Genomic DNA, 18954 nt, shown 5'->3' on the forward strand with positions numbered 1-18954 from the left:
GGAGAAGTCTTCTGACTACGCTTAAGTCCAGGTTTCATGACGCTTTCTCTTTCTTGCTACAGTATGTTCTGGTGGAAGTGGGGTGGGGGGGGGGGGGGGGGGTTCGGTTTCCCAAAAGCTTCTAGGAGCTGAGATCATTGTTACCTCCTTAGCCCGGGATGTACTTAAGATCTGGTAGCGCTTAAAAGCTTTGGGAATCTCACCCCATTTACTGTAGAGTAGCTTGTCTATACTTGGCCCAAAAATGTCTCTAGTGGGGTAACGCAAGGAATGCGAGGACAGATTCAGAATGCAGTAGAGGGAGGGGGGCGGGGGGTAATTCGTAAGGTCAGACCATGGCAGGGTCTGTTGTTGCTGCCTGTGCTGCTAAGATTCGAAGAGAGTCATTTCCATGATTGCCCACAGTCAAATCAGGCCCTGCTGGATTTGTACTACTCCAGATTTTGGTCGATAAGACAAGCTGGGGCTCTGGTCAGTGCCGGGGACCCCCAAGGAAGAACAGGTGCAGTCAATGTTACTGATTTTGCGATTCTCTTAGCGAATCCAAAATAAGCCAGTAAATCTTTTTTTTTTGTTCTTTAATTGCCACAGTTGGACATTCCCTTTTGGATTGTTATCATGTAATCTCTCTGAAGAGGGAATGAAAGAGGGTTTGTCCCGCATTTGGCTCGGTCTTATCAGAAGCCCTCAAAGGAAGAGGAATACCTTGAATACAAGTTTGAAAAGTGTGTACTTCAGGTGGTGGTTATACACTGGGTTAATTTTTTTCAGATCAGGTCCTATGCCTATGATATTAGTGACAAATAAATATTGTTTATCTATATGGGAATATATGTCAATATTATACAATACAGCCTTCTTCCATCCACTCAATGAAAGAAGTGAATGGGATAATACTGTTATCATTGACTCATAACATTTGTAATAGTTAAGCTTTGAAGTTCGGACAACAATTTTTTTTTTCTTATTCAAAGAAAATGTGACAATTTTAGAACAATTGTCATTTTTTCATGGTTTGGGGTTCTTTCCAAACTACCATTGACACATACTTGCCCTGAATAATCGTTTAGAACTTGGTCCTTGCATTTCTTGTAAGAATCATTGTACATCTCAACATATCATCTCTCACTCTGATAAATCGCACCTCTTCAGTTCTTCGCTATGACGACACCGTCCTGTTCCGAGAGGCAATTTTCCCCCCGATGCATATACGACTGGGGCCAAGTGCGCGCACCCGTTGCTGTCATACGTCACTGCGCTTGCTCGTCTTCTCGCGCGCTGGTTAAAAAGAAGGAGGAAAGAGCAAGGAGAAACATGTGAGCGCTTTGAGGATCTAGGGAGACAACTTTGTGCTTACTTTTTTGACCAAATGCACCAACCACTGTGCTAATACGGAATTTACTACAGAGGGAACGACACTAACTCTGCTCATAGCAATTCAGTGTTTGTTTGTTTTTGGTTTGTATACTAGATGATGGTTTTAAAAATATTTTTTGTACTATGCCATTATAATCAGCACTTCCATTAATTTATGTGTAACTGTTTTTATTTACAAATAGTGTTGATGCACAGACATTATATAAGTAAAAATTGCCAACACCTGTAGAGATTTTGAATATATAATCTCTTTAGTGGCAGGATTACTGCATTTCTTGGTCAGTGGTCCAAATTCGTTTTGTTTGGAACATTGCATTTAATATGAAGCATTTGAAAATTGTGCTGATGTTGGCTATAGCGGTCAATCTGTGGGAATGTGGAGATGCAAAATTCGGCGAGAAGGGAGAAATTAGCCCAAGAAGACGGAGATGTTATGATGGAAGCATGCCTAAGCGAGTGAAGAAAAGGGAAAGAAAACTGTCACTGGACAGCGGCAGCAGCGGAGAAGTTTGTCACAGGTTGTACCCTCGTGGGTCCTGCTGTCCCACCAGGCGAGCTGCCTATCAGATCCTCCACCGGCGCGACGCCAGGGTATGTTCTGCATGTTGCATTCTTTCATTGTAAGTGCTGTCTTTACTGCCAAACGCCTCGGGGAACGTATTTACAGCGTTATTGTTCTTCCGCCGCGGTGTTGACAGCTGAATTTACAAGATACATCATGATGGGGGATGGTGGAAAATGCTAGCTACCACTTACGAGTACGACACACTCCTCACTCGTACTTCTTCGCAGTGCTTTGTAACTTTCTTGTTCACTTAAATGTTAATTTCATATTAATTGAGGAAAATAAGTGATCCCATAGTGTTAATAAGAAAGCCTTCAACAGTATTCGGTCCATAAATTAGACTATTTTCGATTATCGTTTGCTGGTAGGAGCTGTTTTTGGCTCGAGCGTGTCCAACGCGCTTCTGTTACCATGGTTATCAACCCTCGTAACATTTTACGTTTACTCTCGCAACAAAATATCAGCACGAGCGCTGTCCAAGTGAGTCAGCAGCACTGGAAGTCGACCAATATTGAGTGATTAGATGTTTTAGATTAGATGTATTCGCTAGGTTTAATTTTTGACAGTTTATATCATAATTTTATCATCATGTTTATTTTTTTATGTCAGGACATTTGTGATGAAATGTACTTAAAATGCAAACGGTTAATTTCGATTTTTATTAGTTAATTTCCTGAGACTGAGTTTACAGTAAAAATGCCTATTATGTAAACTGCAAACATGTCGCTGGGTGGTATCTCACTTTGTCTGGTGACAAAAAGCCATATTGCATCATTTAATTTGCTCAAATCATGCAAACAAGAAGGAAAAACTGAATGGAACAAAAAGGACTCGACTTCTCCTCCTCCCCATTACACTGCCCACACACGGAGTCGTTTTTGCTTATGGCTAAAGAATAACAACACCATTGTGTTTGTTAGTTTCACTAATGGGTGAAGCTGGAGAACATCAGTCTCTCCGAGTCCTCAACCCTGTCCAAGTGTTAATGCCTTTGAGAGGGTATTTGTCCTGCGCCCACCCCACTGGTGCCCCCCCCTCCTTCACTAACTTACACCTATTCCCAGTGGACAAGTGTTTTGTTAAAGCTTTTTTAACACCAGTCTTAGTGTTGCCTTCACCAGAGCTCCTTTTCTCCAGCAGCCAAGAAGGCTGAATGTGTGGTGGCTTTCTTAAGCCATTGCAGTGAGCATGTATTAATACTGAATGGTTACACTTTTCTCTCTCTCTCTCTCTCTCTCTCTCTCTCTCTCTCTCTCTCTCTCTCTCTCTCTCTCTCTCTCTCTCTCTCTCTCTCTCTCTCTCTCTCTCTCTCTCTCTCTCTCTCTCTCTCTCTCTCTCTCTCATCCTCCCCTGGAATTTCTGATTTTCTGATGGTGGGACCTTATGAAGTATTCTCAGCCCCACATTGTCAGTGATTGAATGACAAGTGATTGTTTTCAAGTGTGTCATTGTGCATTGATATATTTGTTCCAGCAATTTAACTAACAAAAGCCATTGTGAGGATCCAATCAAAGAAAAATCCTGTAACAGCTGCTTGCTGTCAAAAGCCTATATACACATTAGCTTGTTAAACTCTGCCTATAATTCTCTATCAATGTAATAAAAAAAATATATATATATATGTGTACCCTATTCAGCTTACTGTATGAAAGTCACACTAGAGGATGTGAATGATTAGGGCAAATTGTTTTCCATGCTCCTTTGGTTCACTTTTTAAAACTAATCTCAGCCTTGTTAGACCATTCACTTTTGAGGAACAACTGGGTGAAATTTAGCAAAACACAACAAACAAAGGTCCTCTTGTTCTGGTTTGGGTGATGGCAACATTGGAGCCCATCCCAGCAACATATGGGCACAGGGCATGGCTGAAAGCACACAAATACTCCTCTCCACGGACCCTCTGCCAGCCCATGGCACACAGAATCAATGGGCAATTTAGAGCAGGAGGGCAGGCATGCCCTCATCTCTACACAGCATGGGGGGGGGGGGGGGCAAGGACGGCAGGGCACACCACTCAAAACGCGCCTCCAGGAATGAGCTAACCTGACACTTGCCTGCCTGCTTGTTTGCTTAGGCTGAAATGTCAATACTCGATGAGAAAATAGGCCACTACAAATACGCTCCAACTCTTGAAGTGTCCTGGATTTGTGTAGCATGTGTTCTGACTGCAGAAAGGACGGTAGAGAAAACAGTGTGTAGTCCAATCTCTGGATGGGTTCTGCTGGATGTACTGTACAGTAGGCTGTGTGTTCACAAAACAGCCTCTAACAGGTCGGGCAGAGGGCTGAGTCGTGTTCCAGTGGAGTTTTTGGTTTCAATAAGAGGGAGGGAGGTGTCCATATGTTGAGCCCATGTCTGCAGTTCTAATTGACTTAGACAGACTGCTAATTTGTTGATACCAGTGCGGGAATGATGTGCCTGTCTATCTCTAAATTGATGTTTATACTCAGACCTCACACAGAGTAAAGCACTACCAGCCTGCTGCCCTATCCAAGCACATGCCTGGAAACAGCATAGATTACAATGTGTTTTATTACATCTAATTTGTTGTGTAAATAATCCTGCTAATTTTTTGGGGCTTAATCTTTTGTTTACTTTTGTTTAGTGACCCTAAGTAACACTTCAACCCTCCTAATTCGGCTTCATCCATTTCAGGACCCCCCCCCCCCGAGTCTGTCTGTCATGTGAAATGTAAATTGAATTTAACTGTTTGTACGCTTAGGTACACAAGCCTTGAGTGAATATGTTTTTTCAAAAAGACCAAGGTGTTTCTTTGAGTTCCTTTGACTGTTATAAAAGTGACATTAAAAGGTAATCAACACTCATTTTGGTGCAGTTTCTGTTGTGAGACAAATTCAACTGAATCTAAACCTTGGAGCATTTAAGATGTGTTATTGATGTGTGCTACAGTTTCTTATGACAATGGCCAATATCAACAACATGTCCTCTAATTTAAAGCTGTGTGAATAATTTGCCTTGCAAAGTGTATGTTGGGTCAAAAGTCAAAACACCACAGAATTTTAATCAGCCATTTGTCCTCGTTGCGTGTGGTCCACAGATTTTCTCTACCAATAATACAGACTGTGGCCGGCTCCTGGAGGAGATCAAGTGTGCACGCTGCTCCCCCGACGCCCAGATGCTGTTCCACACACCTGAATCGGAAAAGACTGCCCTTAGGGAGCCTGAGCTCCCACGTCTCTGCCAGGACTACTGCCGCAAGTTCTACTATACCTGCCGGGGACACATACCAGGTAACCAGGCAGTCAACTCCCACAACAGATCAAACAATTCCCAACTCCCTACTCCCAACTAAACTTAGCAGGATTTTCACTTGCACAACAGACAGACATGTCAGTTGGAATATCCGAATATTTATTCATCCTGCCTTACCTCACCTGACCCCAGCCCTCCCATGAGTCAGTCTGGATGCTTCACTTACCCCCACACGTGGGTTAAAAGGTCTGCTACCCACACACACTGGCAGACAGTGTGGCCTCCCCACCAGCACTTTGATAATTAGTCTGCTCACTTGGGCACTCAAGGGAGCAACAATTGTTGTGCTCTTTTTTTTAACAGTTTGGGCAGTAGGCTAAACCCAGTGAGCTGTTTAACAGCACCAGGTGGAGGGGATTTATTTCTCCTGGGCTTCAAGTTAAATGAATTTGTAAATTATTATTGCACTTTTTCATAGATTCTGAATGTGGGGGATTGTTTTAGTTTTTCTCGTTCACACAGAGACTCTCCTTTGAGATGTGCCCTTAACAGACAGTTAGGCCCTATTATGAGAATCCTGGAATAACTACGCGTCAATCAGATATTTAGACATATGCACTCTCAGACACTCCTACACATACACACCCCTCACATACACACATAATCTGCCAGAGAGCTGTTGCTAAATGAATAATTTTATGACCTGTTTCTTCCCTGGGTCCATATTTGGCAAGCTCCATGAACGCTGATGTCAGCCCCCCCCCCCCCCCCCCCCAGTGCCCAGCCCAGCCTGCCTGTCTCCCTCCCTGCACTGTGTGGGGGATGTGTAAGCACGCTGGCTCTAGTCTAGACATTAACACCCCTCACCCCCTAACACAGCCCCCCCGCCAACCCCCCCACCGACACCTCTCTGTGCCTTGCCTCACCTCTCCCCAGCACCACTAAAAGGAACGCGTATGCAGGTCCAAAGCAGACACAGACCATGTCCTTGTTTATAAAAAAATAAATTACAAAAAGGCCACTCAACATCATCAGTTTGTTTTCCTTGGTGGTTAATTCGATGGAACGTAAACACAATCAGAGTGCTGCCTTGCTGGCCTCAGTATCCCTCCCCCCAACCCCAACCCCACACACACACACAAACACACGTGCTAATGATTTGAATTGACACGTTTCCTACTGAATATGATGGTACAGTGCGGAGCTAGGAGTACTGCTGCCGTTCCTTTATGCTTCTGTTGGCTCCTCTGAAGCGCTGCTTTTGCCTGTTACCTGCACGTTCTCAGTGATCAAACACTCTTCTTTTTCTTGCTTCTGAAGTCTTCTCGTTCTCTTGCCAAGTCTTCTTCCTATCTACATCACCATAACAGATTAGATCTGCCCTAAATTTGCAAACAGACAACAGTGTTACAAACATTCAAACACAGTGCAGCAAGCCACCCACCCGCACAGCACGCGACCCTTACTCCCACTGCACTCACACACACACACACACACAATCAACAAGGGTTTGACACATAAGTGCTCATAGGAAGGGAAGGCTAGTGGAGCAAAATATATATAAAGGGAGGGGGAGACAGAGGGATTCAGGGGTTACATTACTAACCAGTTAGTGGACAAGACGCAGTGACGGGGGGAGATCAACAGGGGGCTTGAGACAGGGAACCGGAGCCAGAGGGGGAGTTATTCCTCCTCCCTCCCCAGCCTCACTCCTCCCTGCCCAGCCTCAGTCCTCCCTCCCCAGCCTCAGTCCTCCCTCCCCAGCCTCAGTCCTCCCTCCCCAGCCTAACTCCTTCCTCCCCAGACTCACTCCTCTCTCCCCTCCGCAGATCAGCATATGTGGTGACGAATGACACATTTATTTTTCTACAAAGGTTGTGTATATGTAAAACTGCTGAAGTGCATCAAGATGTCAAGTACTTTGGGTGGCCACCCAGGTTGTCTTGGAAGATAACCAGATGGATGTATAACTTTAGCGCTGGGGAGCATGGATGTGGATGAAGGTTTTCTCTCTTTCTCTCTTTCTCCCTCTACAGTTTTTTTTTAGGGCCAGTACAATAAAACTGGGCCTTGTTGAAGAGGCTATGCTGCTCCCTGCCATATGTTTAGGGATTCATTTCACCATAAGTTGTTGCCTAAATTGAACAGACCTCTAAGTACATATAATTCTAAATACAGCAATTTTTTTACCTGTGTAATTCTTTTTAAATTTCTTTTGGGTTAAAGAGCTTGAACAGCTTGTAATTTTTAACAACAGATGGTTTATGTTTGTGGCCCTTATAAGTGGTCTTGGATAATTATGGTGACATACTAAATCACCCACATTTTATATTCAGTAACACTTATATTTGCATCAAGAGAAACAATAATTCTCCTGACAAAATTCAAGTTCTTGCTCGGTACTTGTTTGCTGGAACATGGAGATAAGCATGGAGATAAGCATGGAGATAAGCATGTTTCAGACAGCTGACTAACAGTATTAAAATGAAACGGTAGCGTTTACAGCATCCTAAAATGTCATCCTGCTCCAGTGAAATCCTCCCCCTGCTCCAGATTAGGCCATGTACTTAACTCGTCATTTCTCCATAAAGGCATTTACTGTCTTGACTCTCACTTTCAACATCCAGGCCCTTCACCCTCTCCTTTCCCTTCCCCCTCTCTCTCTCTCTCTCTCTCTCCCTCCCTCCTTCCCTCTTTCCCTCTCTCGCTTTCTCCTTCCTCTTTCCCTCTCTCTCCCCTTCTTTCCCTGCACCTGAGGTCCCCCGACCAGCATGATTAAGATAACTGAACACATGTAGGTGGGTGGCATTGCCTGGGAGTTCTCCCGGTGTGTTTGTGTGTCTGTTTGGAGTGTGTGTTTGATCTCTGTGTTGTGTTTAGATGTTTGGGAGGATATCCTATCACCTCCAGTTATGGTTTGGTCAGGCCCTGTGGTCAATGTGTGGGGGGGAAGCCCGGAGTGGGGGATGAGATGAAAGGAAGAAGAGAGGGAGTCCTGTTTGTGTTTTTATCCCTGGTGTGTTTGCTCTCATCGTCTGAGGGACTGGCCCGGGAAAAATTTCCCTGGCAAGGTTGTTTTTAGGTCGCGTAGGGGCTCCTGGATTTACCAAGTTTCTTCTGCCATCTGTGTGTGTGTGTGGTTGGGGGGGGGGGGGGTATTGAAACTTGTAATAATGTTGTGAGTGACTATACCTGGACACTGGAGGTGGGTGAGGCGCCTGAGTCTGATTGCGATGTTTTCCTAGATCACTTTGTTCGCACGACATTGGAACAGCGTTAAATCAGCTGGTGGGTCCAAAAGAAATAAAGGTTTGGGGGTGAAACAGCAATGGCATTTTTGCTTTGAAACTTCAAACCAATACTGCTGAATGCCATCCATCAGCAATGGAGAACATCATTTCTTGATTTGGATTTGAGTGGAATATTTCTCAATTCAAAAATTAGAAGTGGTTGTATGTGTGTTTGGGAGGCGAGGCTGTTCATTAAACAGGCAGACGTTGAATGTTAGGCCTCTCACGTTACACATGCTGCGCCCATATGCTGCAGAATCATTCGATAACACCGTGCCGTGCTCCAACCATCCCACATTTCTTCGCTTTTTTCTTCACTCCTCGGTTTGTTTTGCCACAAACACCCTGTCATTGAACCGAATAGAATAACAGACAGTCCTTTGATTAATTCAACGATTAGTTCTATCATAGCTTACATTACACGTAATCATCATCCCATTGCTGTGCCTTGGGCTTTTGTAGGTGTCTTGAAGAAACATGGATAGCGGAATCAGAATCTCTTTATTTGCCAGAGAAAGTAAGCTTTGATCCATAGTTGGAGAAGCCGACACCATTACCTGTCTGAAGCCAGCATCCTGTTACTGTAACTCGCTCAAAATGTCTCTGCTTGTCTAGCCAGGCTTTGGCTCATCAAGCCAAACTCATACTCTTCCACCCCTAACACATTACACACACGTACACTCGCACACGGGCACACACACACACACACAGCTGTTGCTATGGTTAATTATTATAGCTGGTATGTTAGTCAGTTAGGTGTCTATCTCTGTCTAACGTCTGTCTGTTTATCTGTGTGTGTGTGTGTCTGTGTGTGTGTCTGTGTATGTGTGTGTGTGTTTCAGAGCTATTCCAAGCTGATGCAGATGAGTTCTGCCAGTACTATGGGAGGAGGGATGGCAGCTTGTGCTTCCCAGACTTTCAGCGAAAGCAACCGCGGGGCCAAGACTCCAACTACTTGGGAGATGAGAAGCTAGAAGACAATAGGTTAGTTTGTCTCCCATAAATTTGTGTTTGTAATTGTGCCAAATACGTGTTCCCATAATATTCCTCACATAAGGCTGTTCCAGGTAATCTCTTGCTGACCACAGTGCTGCAATTTGTCACACTAACTCACTCATCACACAAAACCAGATATAGTTCTGACTGGCCACCAGTCTGACAGCCTTGTCCCAAATTGCTGTGAAGGGGGAGGTCACTGATGCGGCTCCAACCACATGTTCCGGAATGCCCCCGCCACTCCAAACTGCTTTTCTGATCCCAAAGCTGTTTTTTGTTTGGTGTTTGTTCAGGGTAAATTCACCCCAGCTTTGGACACACAATGAAATTGCTTAGCCTGCGTCATAGGCAACCCCACTCCCTCCACCCCACCCTCCACCCTACCCCACTCCGTCCATCCACCCTACCCCTCTCCCTGCCCACCATAGGCAGCTTTGACCTTTTACCCTTTTGAGGGAAGCCCCCGAGACAAGGTGAAAGCTTTGGTATGGCATGTCAAATCCCCACCACCACCCAAAAAACTAAACAAAAAAACGGCGTGTTGGGTGATACTGATACTGTCACTTTACTGACAAGAGGCCACCAAATTAGCCACAATATTTTCTCAAAGGGCATAAAAAACCTTCCCAAAGTACCTTAGCTGGCCTCTGTTTCCCTTCAATGTGTAAGCAGCACATTGTGCTTGACCTCCAGCCTGCTCTGTCCTTGAGGGTCCACACGAACACAGCAGTAAGCTGAGGCTTAAATGGTGCGTTCCAGTTTGATTGGTCCCTCGGTCTTCTAATGACAAAGCCCCAGTTGCCTCCGATTGAGGTTGAGGAGAGATACATCGCCCCTTTCTCAGTCCTGAGAGCTTCTAGAGGGACCCTGGAAAAGAGAGAACAGGACGATAACTATGGACTATGCTCCAAAGATGCACTCCTGCCCTCCTCCTCCTCATCATTCTGAGAAGTCCAAGCCACCCTGTCTATGAGGACAGAGGATTTTCCAATTAAATCCAGTCGCAGATGTATTTTTTTACAGGTTGAAAACCGCCAGTCTGCTGACATCATGAGACCTCCCGCTCTAAACAAGGGTGGTCAAGGAGAGAGAGTGAGGGAGAAGAGAGAGGGAGAGAAGAGAGAGAGACAACACAACTGTCCGGCACATCAGAAACCAGCCCTGTCGCAGTGACATCATATTGAAGTCCCAGACTGCAAACTTGAGAAAGATAGATACTGATACCCCTGTCCTTCCCTCCCTCTCCCAAAAGTCAGCATCCGCCCATCAGATATCGCTCGGCATCAAAAAACTACAAACAAAAACCACCTGCTGATCTGGCAATGTTGCGTTGTTAGCTAACTGTGTGGTAAAATGATCTGTGCTGTTCCCCTCCCACATCACATATCAACTGTGGTTAGAGCAGCGGTTGTTTCACAGCTTGAAAATCCCTGAAGAGTCGGTAGCATACTGTGTGTCCCCAATGCACATTATCCACTGCAACTGACTGGAAGCCAATGATACTGTGTGAACAATTTTTTGGGCTTCAGTTAGGACCCAGAGGTTTTCCTTGTTGGACCACATGATAGGGACAAGCTTGTGGCCCTTGTTATCAGCTCACTATCCTACCTCCCACAAATCAACAAAATGTATACTTTGCTCTTTCTCTGTACCTCCACATCTTCTATCCACATCTACTCTCTCTCTCTCTCTCTCTCTCTCTCTCTCTCTCTCTCTCTCTCTCTCTCTCTCACTCCTTCCTCTCTGCTCCCCCCCTCTCTCTCTCTCTTAACAGGATTATCTCACTTGTTTACCCCCTGACCTTTTGTCCTCCCCTCCCCTCTCTCCACCACCACAGTCTCCGGTCGCCCAAGAAGCACAAGCACAACTGCTACTGCGCCGAGGAGGTGCTGAGCGGGCTGCGGCAGCCTGTGGGCGTAGTCCACTGTGGGGACGGCTCCCAGCGGCTCTTCGTGCTGGAGCGGGAGGGCTTTGTACGCGTGCTCACCCACCGCATGGAGCTGCTGAAGGAGCCCTTCCTGGACATCCACAAGGTGGTGCAGAGTGGCCTGAAGGTGAGGAGGAAAGGCATTGTAGAAGGTGGGGGGGGGGGGGGAAGGAAAAGGGGGTGAAAGGGGAGAGAAGTGAAGGTTACTGCAGGGAATTACAAACAAAAATTGATAGGGGGGGAGTGACTGTCCTCCTCAGACATATCTAAAAAGGTATTTAAGTGTGTTACGTTTTAGCCTGCGCGAGCACTAGGGTGGACTGTGGTTGGCGTTGAGAAAACATAGTTATGATATTGTTACCTACTGTTGTTGACAGTTAAAGCTGAAGTAGGCACTTTCCAGACTAGCTGGAGACTAGGGAGAAATCGAGACATTCTTATTCTACCACACCAGAAGAATTGTTAACACCTCAGAGTGCTGTTGACGTCATTGACTGCCTCTGTAAATGTGGAACGTTTGGGCCTCATGGACCGAAATCGCTTTTAAAACCAGTTCACTCACCATTGTAACACCCAATTTAGCAATTAACCAAACTAACAGCCATTTATTAATTGCTCACATGGCTAACTTACACATTTATATTATCCTCTTGTTAAGGGAGGGTACACATTATTCCCCCTGCTAATTTGCTGCTAATTTATACAAGATGTTGTAACAGCTCCCTAATTGGCCTACATAATGCCGTACACATTGTTTCTATACGAGCACTAAATATCCCATAAGGGTAAAACTAGAAGAAAAGGATAATCCTCTGCTCACATTTTACCCCAGCGTCTCACACGGAGCTAGAGGACAGTTTTTGGTCTCTCCCCTCACAGCCCCTGTCTGCATACTCTTTCTGCCATTGCTAAAGAAAACATCTCTCTGCTGTCTAGGCCTTTCTCTCTCTAATAGCAAGGGGTTTGAGTCAAAGGCAGAGAGAAAGAAAAAGAGAGTGAAAGAGAGGGAGAGAGAGCACTCGCCATGCTACTTTGCGGTTTCCTCGAGACAGGAAGCCAGGACATGTCTGCACTTCAGAGGGGAATTATCGCCTTTTTTCTCAACGTTTGCTCGCTCAATCTCTCCCTCTGACTGTCAGTCCGACCTCCCACCAGTATGGAAGTCAGACTTCCAGAGAACGGGATAAGAGTTGTAGAGGAGACCTGGGGTGGTCAGGGCCAGGGCCAGCCTCCGCCTGAAAGATAATGTTCTACAGCCGTTTGTTTTGGCATACTCTCAGAGGGAAGGAGAACGAAGGAAGCACACCCACAAGTGAATTTTAAAGAAATGCAATCACCACCAGCCGTTCTAGCAGTAGGTTTTGTGTTGGCATGGTCTCCGGGTAGAAATCGTTCTCAATTTTCTTTTTCTTTGTGGAAGCCTTGGATCTGTGTATTGAGCGTTGGAGGGCTGTGCGGTGCGGGCATGGTTTCCAGCCAAGAGGTATACTACAGAAGCATGCAGCGTTGTGTTGTATCGCGCCAGTTGTGGAAACACCATCCTCGTAGCTGTTAAGGATTTGGAAGCTTTCAGATATCGTTTTTTAATCCGGCGTGAAATTTGATTTTTTTTTCTTCTTCTTCTCTTGGATATCTCATCTGCCTCCTGCCACTTTGACCGAACATTTTTCAGTTTTTCGATCTCAGACACTTTGCCGGATGTTTACTAGCGACCACAACAACGGGTAAAAAAAAAATCTTATTATTAGATAGCACCAGATGCCAACCAGAGAGATGAGCTTGAGTCGGTATGATGGTGGGGCACACGCCACCACAGCACACAGTTTATCTAGCACGCAGGCTTCCCTCGCTAACCTGCAGGAAAAAGAAGAACCAGAGCCTATGAAGTGCCAAGCACACCCCAATGGCTGGACATGCAAACAAACAGGTCCACCGGGACCAACCTCCCCCTTCAACCATCCAGCCTGCGTCTTATCATCATTAAACCTAACTGGTTGCGGATAAAACAATCATTAGAGTAATTGGAGGTGGCTCAGGCCCACCCCTAGGTTGGGGTGTCAGCACCAGGGGAGGGCTGAGATGTTTACTCCGCTGCATCAACAGGACGTAGCTCAATCTACACAGATGGAGGGATAGATGGACCCAGGAGTCTCTCGGGAATCGTGGCGTGGGAAGTGGGGGGGTATGAGGAGTAGATAACATGTTTGTATCTGCCCCTCACCCCCCCCCCCCCCGCATGTCTTTTGATTGCAATGTACTGTGTTTGCCCCATCCTGGAAACAACCCCCCCCCCCCCATGCTCTCGCTCACCCTCGTCCTGCGATCCCCCCAGTGACAATTAAGCCGAACAAAGCTGCGCTGGCGTGGAGTCTCTTCGCATCGCCGTGGGTGTTCTCCTGAAACTCAATCTCTGCTCTCCTCCGCCACACACACACATATACATCTTCCTGTCCTTTCAGGGGTGTGTTTAAGAAAGGGTACAAAACTGGCATTCTCTTCCCTCTATAGAGCCTCCTAATTTACAGTACACCTACTCACAGACACTCACAGAGGTCGGTCTGTCTTGCCCTCTGTTGCCTGACATATTCTAATATCCTTCCTTCATCCTTCAACTGCCATGGTTTTAGTCCCCAATCCCATTGGATCAGGGCCTTTCAGATGTCACAGCTAAATGGCTATGGCTCATTGGGATGAGTGGCTGTTGTCACAGGCCAGGCGTTGGATTAGCTGCTTCAAAGCGGTACATCCTAATAAAGATGCCACACACAAGAAGAACTGATTTTATGACTGGTTTTATGACTGTGCCAGCTGTGCCAGGCTATTTGGTATGTTTCAGCTGAGCCCCAGCATCTAATAGCGACGTTGGCAATTTTCCACAGTTCACTTGTTGTGGCTGTTGTTTCTCTCCAAGGAACCTGCTTCCAGATGCTACATAGCAAACTCCCAACATACATTCCCACATGTAGAAACTCCCCTAAACCTTGCTGTATTTAGCACTGGCTATACGTCTATCCTAAAAAAACACATCAAATGTCATCTTTGATTTAATAAACAGTGACAGATCGGCCTTGTGTTCCCAAAACGCACTCAGGTTCCAGCAGTGATAGCAAAATTGTTTTTTATGTGCCAGTCCGATAACCGTGTGGGTTAACACTCCATTGAAGAGTATTAGCCTGTCTGACAGGGAGCAAGAGGCCCGTAATGAACAGTGTTGGGAATAACGCCGTTCAAAATAACGGCGTTAGGTAACGCCGTTATTTTTTCAGTAACGGGGTAATCTAACTAATTACTTTTTCCGTCGTTACAACGCCGTTATCGTTACTGAACGTTAAATGCGGTGCGTTACTGTGAATTGATTGAATAAACTGTGTAATCTGAACGCACTCCTCCTAGCTCTACACAAACTGCTAGTGAGGAGACTGCATGGTTTTTAGCGATTATGATTGGCTACAAGCAGAGTCACGTCATCATGGTAGCCAATCGGAGCCAGTGTTTTCACACACAAGCCAGGCCACGCGACGCGCTGCTTGCACCACACACACCAAACAGCAGCCGAGATGGCGAGTTCGGAGCAATCCGATGACAAATTGACATTTACAAGGTGGAAATATAGGCACTATTTCCAATTAATCGAGGAAAAAGGCAAGAACGTGCATGTAAAGTGTACACTATGTCCGGGAGGGAAGATTTTGTCGACATCCGTTGTTAGCAACTCAAATTTAAATTTAAATTTCAAATGCTTACTTTTGTATTGAAAAAAATACTTAAGTACATGTTGTTTACTTGACCAGTTGTCTCAGGTTGTAAGATTTAGATTTATTTAATATGCACATAGTTAAACACACTTTATATTGTTCAAATGCTTACTCTTGTATTGAAAAAAATACTTAAGTACATGTTGTTTACTTGACCAGTTGTCTCAGGTTGTGAGAGTTTGATTTATTTAATATGCACATAGTTAAACACACTTTATATTGTTTAACTGTTTACTTTTGTATGTGCAATAAATATCGAAGGTTATGTTCAAGTACTTGTCTGTTCTACTCATTTCAGCTGACTTGTGAAAACCGCTCAGAAAATCCAAATTCTTTGACATACAGCAACTTTTTTTTTACACGCAAATAGTTACTTTCCCTGGTAATTAGTTACTTTTATAATAAAGTAATTCAGTTACTAACTCAGTTACTTTTTGGAACAAGTAGTGAGTAACTATAACTAATTACTTTTTTAAAGTAACGTTCCCAACACTGGTAATGAAATATTTCACGGAAAAAACTAATCGCTCCCCACGTGTTATTCTCTTCATCCCACTTCTCACACACAGCTGTCAGACTCCCCCAGCCGGGGGAACGCAAAGGTGGCACTCCCCAACGTAAGTTTACATTTTTACATTTAAATGTTTTAGTCATTTAGCAGACACTCATATCCAGAGCTACTTACAGTAAGTACAGGGACATTCCCCCGAGGAAAGTAGGGTGAAGTGCCTTGCCCAAGGATACAACGTTATTTTTGGCACGGCCAGGAATCAAACCAGCAACCTTCGGATTAAAAGCCTGCTTCCCTAACCACTCAGCCATCTGACCCTCAGTACTCTGTCCATGAGAAACGAGACCCCTGCTCCGTGCTGTCACACTGGTGAACGAGAGCCAAAGGCCTCAAGTCATGTTCATGTCACTATTATCACTATGATCCTATTCATGTTATAGCCTACCTCGCCGTACGGTAGTGCTAGGGAAATAATGTGGACATTTCAGGGGGCAGGGCTTTGCCTTTGAGGAAAGGGGGTTGGAGGGCATTGTTTTCCTGGCGGACGGTCCGAGTTAGTGAAGATCAAGAGTTGCCGGGCAACAATTTGTCAGCCCAGCTAGGCGTCAAGGGGTCTGGATAGAAGTTTCTCCTGTGCAATTACCTCAGCTCTTCTGCACTATAAGTGGAGTGGTTTCCAGGTCTGTGGGACTCAACTGGGATTTTCTTACACAACCCTCTTCTACCTCACCCCACCTTGCTTTCCCAACTTTCTGTGGAATGTGGCTGAGAAATATCTTGAACCAAGATTGAGAAATAAAAGTTCAAGCAGGTGTTTGGGGGGTGTGGGGGGGGGGGGGGGGAGTAAAAAAAAAAAAAAAAAAAATTAGTCTCAAACCCTCTAATGGACTGTTGAAGAATAATGATAATGACTAGTTGCAGGTTGACATGGCAACGTGTTTTGTGGAGGCTGACTGTAGTGGAGGGAGGGAACAATGACATCATCGCGTGCATTGTCCCCAGCAATGAGACAGCAGTATTTTCTTATGACCGCTCACTTTAGGGGGAGAGGGGAGTGTGTGTGTTTAGGGGTGGGGGTGAAAAGGGGATGTCAGAACAGAGGATGTCTGGATGTAGAAGTCCTCGACCCCACACACAGTAAAACCTACCCAAAACAACTCCCCTAGTGTTTTATGTCAATGATGGAGCCAATGTTCTGGTTACACTGTAACTCCACATAATAATTACCAATTGGAGAAGGTTGCCAACAGTCTCTCCACACCTCTAACTCTGGCAGCAGTGCATACAGTATATCTGGCCCAGGTTAGTGTTCTGTCCTGATCAGAGTTTCCACCATGGCCCTGGTGGGAGAGAAGCTCCAGTGGAGAGTTGTGTTTCTCATGGCCTGGTGCTGCTGTGGGCCTGCTGCAGTAGCTGCTGATTAACTCAGGAACTAACATTTCAGTCTGACAGACCTCGGCCGTCTCATGGTGGTCTACCTGGCTTCAGCTCACAGCTACGGCTGCTCAGGAATTCCGCTCTCGGACCTGCTCCCGCTCACTGTATTTATTTTCGGGATCCGGGTCACTGAACCTCCAGATTTGACATGTGGGTCAAGTATTTTTGAGGTGAAGTTAGGATCGGGAAGGCCCCCTCTGAAAAAAGCCAAACAATACTTTTTCTTACACCTCCCGTCGTGAAGGGAATCTGGTATCGCCAGCATCGACCGGCAGCTTGCTTAATGCATCCCAACCCGCCACCTTTTATTGGACCACGTTGATCTGACATTTATTAGGGACCTTAAATTCTTGCTGAGACTGTTGTCTTTGGAGCTGACATTTATTTGTCACCTTTCACAACTTCTCGCCTCATTCTTGGATCGATGGGCGCACCCCCAACTCTCCAAACTTGTGTCTCTATTGGCGTAGGTGGACATTTTCATCACATTCCAAATGCGTGCTGTCATGCCGCTGACGTGACCATGTGGACTATGTCACCGCTGTGTTTGGCCTGGGCCTGGCCCAGTGCAGTCCAAACACAACTGGTGGATCCAACGCACTTGAACCAATTTATGATGTGTTCCTTGGCCTGGTGACACAGACTACACCTCTCTCTAAAGCCTTCTTCCACCGACGTCCAAAACACAGACCGCCTCCTGCTCCTCTCTTTGCCGAATTCCTTGTTAAATATTTTGAGAGCGAATACCAAACGGCTGATACTGCCTAGACTTGATGCCACCAGGTCCGACCTTTCTTGGGTTGCAGCAGGAGGACTGGGGACCCCCCCCCCTCCCCTTATTGTCTTCATTCTTGTATTTTAGAGAGCTGTCATGCTGTTTTGGGATGAAAAACAAAAAGGACCAAAAATGTCAGAATCACATTTTAAACATTCTTAACACCCAAGCCTGACGTTCTGTCCTCCCTTGTTGGGAGGGAGGCACTCACAAAAAAAGGGCCAACCTGACTGACTTGCCTCAGGGACTGAAACGCTATAGCTGCTTATTACAACTAACTATGATGGGAGGACCACCATGGTAGTGACAACAGATGTGGTAGCCTCCGGGGTGAGACAAAGGTTTACGTATTACACAAGCAATTTAGATGTTTTCTAAACATGTTGCCAAGACAGTGGGAGTTGGCAGCCCCTTCCTTGTTTAGGTTTTCCTTCTCTTTCTTCTCCTCCCCCTTTCTCTCTCTCTCTCTCTCTCTCTCTCTCTAGAATTTAGCTTAGATTTGGGGGAGTGGGGTTTGGGGGGTGAGGGTGGAGAAAGAAGGCAATGAAGGACCCTGCACTTTTGTGCTCTCTATGAACTGCGAGTGAGCTAATAAATTCTTTCAGCCACTCAGTGCAGCATTCACGGATATCCCCCGAAGATTACACACACAAATCACCGCACAATGGAGGCCGCCGGGAGGGCTCGGGGCGTCGCACCCCTCCACCCCCACCCCCACCCACCACCCCCCCGACCCCCCACCCACCACCGCCCCCCATTCCCTCCAACCTTTGGGACTGGCACACACAACCAGGATGGAAAGACACTGGATGGGGGGGATGGAGGGTGGGGCACTGCCCAGAGTCAAATGTTTTATAATGGTGTGTAATGCAGTGGTCAGGCAGGGTGGAGGTGGGGGTGGTGTGGTGGGTGGGTGGGTGGAGGTCTCAGTGTGAAAGGGTATCTATAGAGACCTCGATGGCAAGAGAGCTAGCAAGCAGGGGTGGAGAGAATAAAGGACAAGTGAGAAAGGGAATGTGAGAGAATTAGAAGAAGTGGAGAACAAAAGAGAGAGAAAGTAGTGGCAAGAAAGAGACAAGGTGGGGGCAATTGGCTTTAAGTGTGTGTG

At 45.9% G+C, this 18954-nt stretch overlaps 1 protein-coding gene across 1 annotated transcript in view; it reads left to right on the plus strand.

The window, feature by feature from the left end:
- Positions 1 to 1268: 1268 nt before the first annotated feature.
- hhip (hedgehog interacting protein) overlaps positions 1269 to 18954 on the plus strand; it is a 32846-nt gene continuing 15160 nt past the window's right edge. The window contains exons 1-4 of the mRNA XM_084687698.1: positions 1269 to 1968; positions 5001 to 5193; positions 9288 to 9429; positions 11279 to 11495. Of these exons, the coding sequence (XP_084543824.1) occupies positions 1699 to 1968; positions 5001 to 5193; positions 9288 to 9429; positions 11279 to 11495 (822 nt within the window). The 5' untranslated portion in view covers positions 1269 to 1698. The remainder of the gene's footprint in view (positions 1969 to 5000; positions 5194 to 9287; positions 9430 to 11278; positions 11496 to 18954) is intronic.

The sequence above is a fragment of the Hypomesus nipponensis genome, chromosome 22 (genome assembly GCF_054491055.1).
Source record: "Hypomesus nipponensis isolate SF chromosome 22, ASM5449105v1, whole genome shotgun sequence".
Lineage (NCBI taxonomy): Eukaryota > Metazoa > Chordata > Actinopteri > Osmeriformes > Osmeridae > Hypomesus > Hypomesus nipponensis.